This window comes from Juglans microcarpa x Juglans regia, chromosome 1D (assembly GCF_004785595.1).
Source record: "Juglans microcarpa x Juglans regia isolate MS1-56 chromosome 1D, Jm3101_v1.0, whole genome shotgun sequence".
Lineage (NCBI taxonomy): Eukaryota > Viridiplantae > Streptophyta > Magnoliopsida > Fagales > Juglandaceae > Juglans > Juglans microcarpa x Juglans regia.
Window position 1 is genome coordinate 42,201,061 of NC_054594.1, and position 9,583 is coordinate 42,210,643.

The window sequence follows — 9,583 nt, forward strand, 5'->3', positions numbered from 1 at the left end:
TAAAATTAAATTAAAATAGGTACGTAAGACATCCTCTTACCTTTACTTTCAAAGTTAGACCCAAGTGACGACGACGACGACGACTTACACAGAAGCTAGAACCATTGACTTGGCTGATGACTTGAAGAAAGTCTTCAAGCATACCAGATCGTCCTGTACTCCATATTGGTGTGCTGCTCATCCCATCTTCCTTCCTCGGCAGGGCACTAAAATTATATTTAGTGAGAAAGAGTGAAAGATGGGTACTGGCCGTGCAATTACAGAAATGCTTTTGGTTTTGAAAGTGAGCCTGTTTTTTGTTATAGCGACTGCTGTTCTTGGAGTTGGCAACTCAGAACACGCTGCTGCAAGGAACATTAATATTGGTCATCATGGAGGAAGAAAACTTGCTGAAACTCCTAGTCCAGGTAATTAAGTACATATATACATTATTACTCTTGTGGAAACCTACTATACATGATCTTTCTAATTTATATATGCATTGTCTTAATTAAATTGGTCCATCCTAAGTTATTAAATTGTATAATTCACGGAGACTGAGAAGCTTGTTTGTAGTAATCCAGAGCACACATGCTATGGCGGAAAGCACACTTCTGCTCTAGCACACAGCTTGTTTCCTCAAAGCACAGTACTTCTGCTCTTGACAAAATTATAAGCTGATTACTTTCATACAAAGGACGCAAATTGATACGTACTGCATGCGTACGTATAGTAATATAAATACAATTATTCGTCTATTAAAGAGTTTAATAATTATTAAGTTTATATTATGACATCTTCCTTGACGCGAACTCAACGATTAAGATTTGAATACTTCTTTAATTAACGAATACTAATTTCTTCAATTCGATTTGCTTAATTTGATTACTTAAAAACCAAAGAAAGTCCAACACTGTTGATAAACGAAGTACGTACGTACTAACCCCTGTTTTATTATAATGTGTTTTAATTATTTAGACTAAATTATAATCCAGGACCTGATTTTTATTTTTTATTTTCTATTTTTATCTTTTACTTCAAAACCAAAATGTCTGTCCTTCAAAGACAAGAACTTTTGTGAAGCTTTTAACTATTTTTTTTTTTTTCCAAACAAATCTCCCTTACGTGCAGAGTCCGAATTCAAACACAGAAATCTCTAGTATGTAATCATATGAAATCATCAATTATCTCCAAAATTTAAAATGATGAGAAGAGATTTAATCATTTATATTTATTTTAATAAATAAGCCAACGGTTTGGCTTTCACGGTATTTGCCGGCATGCTAGTTCTTTGACAAAAAGGTGTGCTAAATGATAATTCAAAAACATGATTGGCTTAAGTCTTAACGTAAAAAGTGTTTGGACATTGAGCTGTTCGAGATGAATCCTGAACATGTTACAAGGATTTCTAGTGTGTGCGAGCGCAACAGAAACAACAAATTAAGAAGCCGATCGATAATTATGATCTGGATGAACTTATTTGAGTAGTAGATCTGCACATATATATATATATGTGGATTGCTAATTTGTTCTAATTAACTCTCTTTTTGGTGTCAGAATTTAAAGGTTTCATCAGTATTGACTGTGGTAGCAATGTTGAAGATTACATTCACCCGACAACGGGTATTCCTTACACGTCAGATGAAGGATTTATAGATACTGGAATAGCTGCAACGGCGTCTCGATATTATGATGATCCGGTGAAACAGACATTGAGAAGTTTTCCTCAAGGAAAAAGGAATTGTTACACCCTGCGACCTAATGAAGCCAGAAACAAGAAGTACTTGATCAGAGCTAGATTCGCGTATGGAAATTATGATGGCAAAGACAAGGGCCCAGTATTTGACCTATATCTTGGGGTAAATAAATGGAGAACAGTAGACGATACGAATGAAACCTACCATGAGATAATTCACGTAGCTTCGACGGATTACATAGATGTTTGTCTTGTGAACATTGGCCAAGGTGTACCCTTCATTTCAGCGTTGGAGCTACGGCATTTGGACTCTTCCATGTATCGCATCGAGAGCGGGGCACTGTTAAAACTTCGGCGAATTGATGTTGCCGGAACTGGCAATTCTATAATCAGGTGAATCATTTCATACACAATGCTAGTAGATTTGGGACTTGTCTCTAACATTACTCTATCTTGATTACATGTCAATTATGTTTATGTGATTACTTTTTGTGTGATTTCGTGATTAAATCTTCTCTTGCATGCGTTTAATCATCTTTGGCTCACGTTCATCAATTCATATAAAAGCTAGCGCTTCTATTCCAGTATCATTTTGTTCTGACACTTTCTGGGGGAAAATAACTGCTGCCATTTAGGTATCCAGACGATGCGTATGATCGGTACTGGCACGCTTCACAAAAAGATGATTGGATTAAAATTGCCTCCAACTCGACCATTTACGCCTCTAGCAGTGGTGAAGCTTATGGATTGCCAGTTGAAGTGATGAAGACTGCTGCCAAAACACAGAACGCGAGCATTCCCTTAAAAGCTAACTTCACGCTAGATCCTCTTTCAAAATATTATTGTTACTTTCACTTTGCTGAGGTTGAGAAACTTGAATCTGGCCAGCAGCGGGAATTGACAATTTCTTTGGATGATCAACGCAGCTATCTGACAGAATCTGTTATACTTGATTATCTAACTCCACGTACAATAGTCCAAGATAATCCGCCAATTACCGGAGCGCCGAGGTTATTCTTGTCAATAAATGCGGCTCAGGGAACTCATTTTCCTCCAATCCTCAACGCCTATGAGATTTTCAAGTTGATAGAGCTACCAAATGAACCAACTGCCACAGAGGACGGTATGCCTTCTTCTCTTTTCTATTTTTCTTGTATGGATTAAGTGCAATATTTTGGTGTTTGGTGATGGTCCTCTGTATATATAAGCAGGAGGAGTCTTTTCTCAACAAAAACAAAACACAATTTATGTTCTCAATGTTGTTATTAAAGGTCGAACTATTGATTCCAAAGGCTTAGTACTGTCATACAAATTTAATCAACTTTTTGACCCTCAGAACTTCCATGAAGGTTTTACTCTATTGACATTGACCTCTGTAATGTGGACCTACTGTGATACCAATTATTAAATATCCAACCAATGATCTAAAAACTCTAAGACTCGTGTGAGTGGTGACGGTCCTATATATGAAGTCTTGGGAGGACTAAAGCCCCCAACATACCCTAACATTGCATCCTTTTGCAGAGGAGTCCTCAAAGAGTTGCATCAGTTTAGTGTAAACCGATCCTCTCATGGGAAATCTATCACTATAGGAGAATTACAAGCTTGGGGTGTACAATATTATGATGTAATTACCACCACACATCTTCAGAAGAACAATTTTGTTGTTGTCTACAGTTATTTATTTATTTATATATCAGTGAAATCTGGGTATCTTCCTCCATGGTCATACGATTAACAGCCAAAGCAAACTTTTGAATTCTTAGAAATGGCATAGTATCATGGATAGCAATTTTAGTCGTCACCATAGAATCCACAAACGTACTGTTGGTAGTTGTAATTCAGGCAAATTCAGCCTCATGGCGAAGGCACATCTGTACATGCATCTGCTGCAAATTTTGGATCGAAGTGTCACAATTCATATTTCTTTCTTATACTTGTATCTCAACTTCTCCCTCCCCCTCTCTCCCACATTACTTTTCAATGATTGTCTGTTGATTCTAGTTTTGCCATTAATAATTTTAGATAAAGCTATCATGGAAATCAAGACACGGTACAACGTGACTAGAAATTGGCAAGGCGATCCATGTGTACCAAGTAATTACTCATGGGATGGTTTAAACTGCACTAACGACAATCCTCCAAGGATCATCTCATTGTAAGTGCGCTTCCGAAACATAAAACTTCTGTGGAGGCATGCATGCTGTGGAACATTCATTTTGACGGAAACTACAAAGATAGTGGCTCCCTTGTTCACAGCGGCCAACTACGAGAGATTTTTTTTTTTTTTTAATTTTTTAAATTAATTATTATTTATTTTTTTATTCCAACTTAACATTAAACAATGGCAATAACTTCCTTGTTTCATAATTTCAAGCAGGAACTTGAGCTCAAGCAATCTGACAGGGGATATCGATACTTCATTCTCCAAGCTCGAACTACTGCAGTCCTTGTGAGTCTTAATTTGAAATGTGATAAACATTTAAGCATTCCGTTTCTAAACACCAGTGTTAGCCAGACACCAGCAGGTTTAACAACACTGTCAACACAGTCTGCCAGCTTGAGATTACCAATTGATAGATGGACCCCTGATTGCTGAGATGTTAATAATTAGAGTGCATTTGTGGGATTTGATCATATCACTTGCTAATATTTTTATGCAAGATTTTTTTTTCTTTCTTTTTCAGGGATTTGTCATTTAACAACTTAACTGGGCGACTGCCACAAGTTTTGGAACAGCTACCTAATTTAAACACTCTGTAAGACGTGGAACTCTGATCTAGGTGTTGCGAACAATACCTTCAGGGAAGGAAATTGAAGTGATCTACTAACACTATCTTTGCAGGGATTTAAGAGGGAACAAGTTCACAGGTTCAATTCCTGAGGCTCTTCTGGAACAGTTTAGGAATGGAAAATTAGACCTAAGGTTAGGTTATTTTCCTATCTCCAATATTTCTTTTTCTCCATTTCCTTATTAATGATATAACCACTTTATCCTTTTTTTTTTCTGTACATTGCAAATGCTTGATGAAGCATATTTCCAATTGTAATTCTTCTTTTTTTTTTTTTTTTTGTATGACGGATGGCATCATCTAATATATAATAACTGACCTTGACATCTTTCCTTGATGCCTTGATGCACTTTATAAAAGGGTTGATGCACATCCAGATCTTTGTCTGTACACTCCATGTAAGGGAAAGAAGAAAAAGGAGTTTGTCATTCCAGTTCTTGCATCGTCTATAACAGCAGTCTTGATCCTTCTCTTCATCGTTAGTGCTCTTGCTATATATAGAAGGAAAAGAGGATCAGGTAGTTCGTTCTTTATTTTCTGCTGCTTAGTTGTTATCACAGTTTATATAGGTGCGCTTGCTTACAAAGATATAGCACTCAATGGAAATTAACCTTATTTTCTTGTGATACACCGAAGTCTTTGATAATTAAGCCCGAAACAATTTATAGAAAGATATAAAAAAGAACACAATCATGGATGGAAACTTCAAATGATCGATAAATGAATTACATTAGTGGAACACCATGATAGGTGATAGTGATGAATGTGCTCATTCTACTCACCTGGTGCTTGGGTTCAATTCTCACCACACTCATGTTTACACCTAGTTAGAAACATGTATCCATTCTTTAGATTGGCTTCCTGATGCCCTTTCTTTCTCAAACATTAAGATAATATTATTAAAAATAAAGAGTCTTGTCCTCCCATTCATTATGCATTCATGGTTGTACTGTCTATACCATACAACCATGGCATCTCAATCCCCTGCTATCTTGTAAAATCAAGTATCCCCAAAATCTTCAATAAGTGGGACACCGCTTCGTACCATCTTGAGTATTACAGACTAGCAACTCCATGATTCTAGCAACTCCATGATTCTATCAATTCCATGATTCTAGCAATCTCATGAGGCTAACCTTGAAAAAGGATCTAACGTCACATCCTAACATTGACAAGCATGAAATCCAGGACTTCTTCTAGCATTACTCACTGTCAAACTATAATGCAGAAACCTAAGCTCAGAACGCTACAACATCACTGCATATGAGATTCGGTTGTACAAGCCTGAGGGTTAATGTGCATAACCCTTTAGGATAAGTGGACTCGGGATTTAATTATAGTAACAATCATGAGATATTTAAAACATAAACTAAGCACATGACAATGCCAGCTGCAAACTTATTTTTAGCAGAGGTGAATGTTTCAATTTTGATAATCTTTCTTGCTGTAGACGTGGTTACCAAATCCAGCATCAAATCAAAGAATCGACAGTATAGCTACTCTGAGGTTGTCAAGATAACCAATAACTTCAAAAACATCATTGGCAAAGGAGGATTTGGAAACGTGTACCTCGGCAAATTGGAAGATGAAATTCAAGTTGCTGTTAAGCTTCTCTCTCCTTCATCAAACCAAGGGTACAAGGAATTTAGAGCAGAGGTTAGATGGAACAGAAGCCAGTGTTTGCAATTACTTGAAAGTTTCAAAGACTACAATTTCATGCAACTAAACAATGGAACTCCATTTCGAAACGCAGGCACAACTCTTAATGGTAGTTCATCATAGAAACTTGGTTACTCTTGTTGGATACTGTGATGACGGTGAAAACAAGGCGCTCATATACGAGTATATGGCTAACGGGAATCTGCAGCATCATTTGTCAGGTATTTGCAATCTCGTTTTTAAAGGCTCCTCTCATCATATGAGTCGCTAGCTATATGTTACCTTCATCAAATCAAAAGTACATCATGGGTTGGCTTCTAGTTAGAGCAAGCAACCTGGCATGATTGTAAAAATCTGGGCCATTTTTTTATGACAACCAAACTGAATGAGACAGAATTGGAATGTTTTTGCTGCAGTGACAAACCCAAATGTCTTAACATGGAATGAGCGACTTTGTATTGCAGTGGACGCAGCACACGGTTTGCAACCAAATTAACATAATTATTCATCTTCAGCATCTTTGAATTTCTTTTTTCGTTTGCTTGAATAAGTCCACGTTGTTTATTGATGGAGTTACAGGGTTGGAGTATCTACATAATGGTTGCAAGCCACCTATCATCCACAGAGATTTAAAACCGTCCAACATCCTACTAAACGAAAACATGCAAGCCAAGATAGCTGATTTTGGGCTTTCTAGAGCCTTTGCCACCGAAAGTGATTCCCATGTGTCAACTTGCCCAGCTGGCACTTTGGGATACGTCGATCCGGAGTAAGTGTTTAGAGCTACTGACTTCTGCATAGCTCTTTTTTTAGTTATACTGTAATCAATTATCATGTCCAAAGTTCTAGTGAAATCTGAAACACGCTAAACTTTTTGTCCTAAATTTTCTACTACCAAAATATGTTTTTCCCTAGAGCATCCAAAATCTCCAAAATGTATGGCCTGCCCTTAATTCAACGTGCGAGTTGTGTAAATTTTTAGGATGTCTGCTGCTATTACTCAAGTAAGGTGCAAGAAATCAATCATTATTATAAGTAATAATTTGAAGCTTTAAATCGGTATTTGGGTTTCTGATACTGTTCTAATGACCCTCGTCTGTGTTTTACTTGCAGAATTCCAACATCTGGGAACTTCAATAAGAAAAGGGACGTCTATAGCTTTGGGATTATTTTGTTTGAGCTTATAACCGGTCGCCCTGCAATAATAAGAGGTCCTATGCGAAACAATCACATACTTGATTGGGTTTATCCTTTGATTGAAAGGGCAGATATTCAAAACATTGTTGATCCAAGACTAGAAGGAGAATTCAACACCACTTCTGCATGGAAAGTTGTGGAAATAGCCATGTCGTGCGCACTGCCGGTTGCAATCCAAAGGCCAGACATGAGTCAGGTATTGGCAGAACTAAATGAATGTTTGGCTCAGGTATTCACTCGTGGAAGAAATCAAAGGATGACAACTGAGTGCAGAACTTCAAGCATGCCACACAACACGTTCCATTTGGAGCTAGAATCAGAAATTGCTCCCTTCGCTAGGTAGTTTCTGAAGAAAACTATGCTCAAAAGTTCCTTCAATACAATATGACAAGTAATCTGTATGAAGACCTTATTATATCCTTGTTCAATGTGTGTATCTTTTTTCAATCGAGTATGAGACCGAATACTATTATGCATTTCAACAGCTTTCTAGGTTCTATAGGACATATAAAGTATAATGATTATTTGTTTGTATTCTGGATGTGTCTGAAACACTGTTTGAAAATCCATATATGCTAATCTACATGATGCAAAGGAAGCTGTATAGATTTTATGCAACAATATTAAGGGACCAATTAATCAATAACAATTCGAGTCACTTTTAAAAATAAGATCCTCTTCTTTTAGTTTATCATCATCCCATGGAGAATCGAGTAAGAAGAAGAGAATGTGCCATCAATGTATATGGGATGAAGTAGCAGAAGCAAGCAAAGCGTTTCAGGCCTCCAAAAATCGGAAGAAGAAAACAACGCTGGTTGTAGATGGAAGAAAATGTGACTGTGTGAAATCCTTTAAAACAAAACCTTTTTTTTTTTTTAAGAAAAGCCGAAGGTCACATGTCCATTTGTAACATCATCTCAATTTTATTGATCAACCCTCACGTGTAGCGGAAGAAAATCGTGGTTACAACCCGACCCCTAAGGGCTTCAAATATTAAAATAAAAGCCAAAACCCAAGCCTCAAAAAAACTAAATAAGCTCAACCACTATACAAAATACAAATGCCTCCAAAAACACCTGCAAATGTTTACTCAGAATAGATCAATTAACTAATTTTTTATTACAAAAATATTTACAATCACCCTTTTCTACAAAACCTTTGTTGAGGCTATAATCCCACTTATATGGATAGTAACTTGTTTGCCCCCGCTGTAATATCAGTCAAAAGACTCAAAACTTTGACAATCAAATTGATTTACAACCAAGACTGTATTTAACGTATTTCAAAATATTTTGAAAAGAATACTCCCACCAAAAAATGGATACTGATGAGTGTAACACAATTCGGTATATATTTTTGGGTGGGAGTAGTGTTTTTCTTTTAAAAAACAGACCAAAAGAAAAAGGTCAGGACTGAGGAAGGTAAGCGGACTTGTGCATTTAGTCTGTGACGTACGTTGGGCTATAAATGGCCGGCCCATCCATGGAGATGAAACTCAAGCATAAATTATGATTGGCGGGCCCATCCATGGAGATGAAAGTCAAGGTGGTTGGGGTCCTAGCATCAATTATGATTGACCCAGCTCTTCTCTCACCTCCAGAAACTCAACATCTTCATAGTCATTAACGACCGTTCAGATCAACCTGGCTAGCTCCGATACCGGCAGTTGGAAAACAATAGAAAAACAGAATATTACAGAGAGACTTCATTCAACAAGTTGATTGATTGATTCTAATGGCTAGTTTGAATTCAAAAATAAGATGAGATGATTTTAGATAAAAGATAAAAACTATTATATTAAAAAAGAGAGTATAACAACTTCTTTCACTTATATTGACACTCAAAACAACATTAATAAAAAACAACTTTCAAGATTAGCTAATAAACAACATAGTCTAAATATAGTAAACTAGGCTAATAATAGAGATTATTGAAAAATAGCAGCACGCAAGACTTCAACATCAATACTAACTAAATGCCGTGTCGAATCCTGATGCAAGGCCAGAGAAGCTATATAAATAAACATCACCATATAACCCCATTTGTGTTCATCTTAGCAAATCTATTACATCATAAAAGAGGAAATGGCTGGAAACTCTTTGAGGTTTGATTTCTTGACCCTCTTCGTGTTTGCAATCATCTTATCTCCAATGGTAACATGTGATGCATCTCGGTTCACTCGAGAAGGTAAAAATCTCATTATCACCTGATCATAAACATTACTTAATTACTTATATTAATCATGACTACAAGATTTTTA

The 9,583-nt window shown here is 36.6% G+C and overlaps 1 protein-coding gene across 1 annotated transcript; it reads left to right on the forward strand.

Moving 5' to 3' along the window:
* Positions 1–238: 238 nt before the first annotated feature.
* Positions 239–7,892, forward strand: LOC121247641 (putative leucine-rich repeat receptor-like serine/threonine-protein kinase At2g19230). Its single transcript, XM_041146041.1, has 13 exons — positions 239–407; positions 1,537–2,068; positions 2,311–2,837; positions 3,701–3,833; positions 4,056–4,127; positions 4,363–4,434; positions 4,521–4,601; positions 4,828–4,985; positions 5,918–6,123; positions 6,221–6,347; positions 6,543–6,605; positions 6,706–6,895; positions 7,240–7,892. The coding sequence occupies exons 1-13, from the start codon at positions 239–241 to the stop codon at positions 7,664–7,666; spliced, it is 2,757 nt and encodes a 918-aa protein (XP_041001975.1). The 3' UTR covers positions 7,667–7,892.
* Positions 7,893–9,583: the final 1,691 nt, after the last annotated feature.

Excerpts from the sequence above, each read along its gene's own strand:
- LOC121247641 (XM_041146041.1), top strand. The coding sequence starts at position 239 with ATGGGTACTGGCCGTGCAATTACAGAAATGCTTTTGGTTTTGAAAGTG. Across the intron at positions 2,838-3,700 it reads CTATTTTTCTTGTATGGATT|ATAAAGCTATCATGGAAATC; the intron begins AAGTGCAATATT and ends TAATAATTTTAG. Across the intron at positions 4,435-4,520 it reads CTACCTAATTTAAACACTCT|GGATTTAAGAGGGAACAAGT; the intron begins GTAAGACGTGGA and ends CTATCTTTGCAG.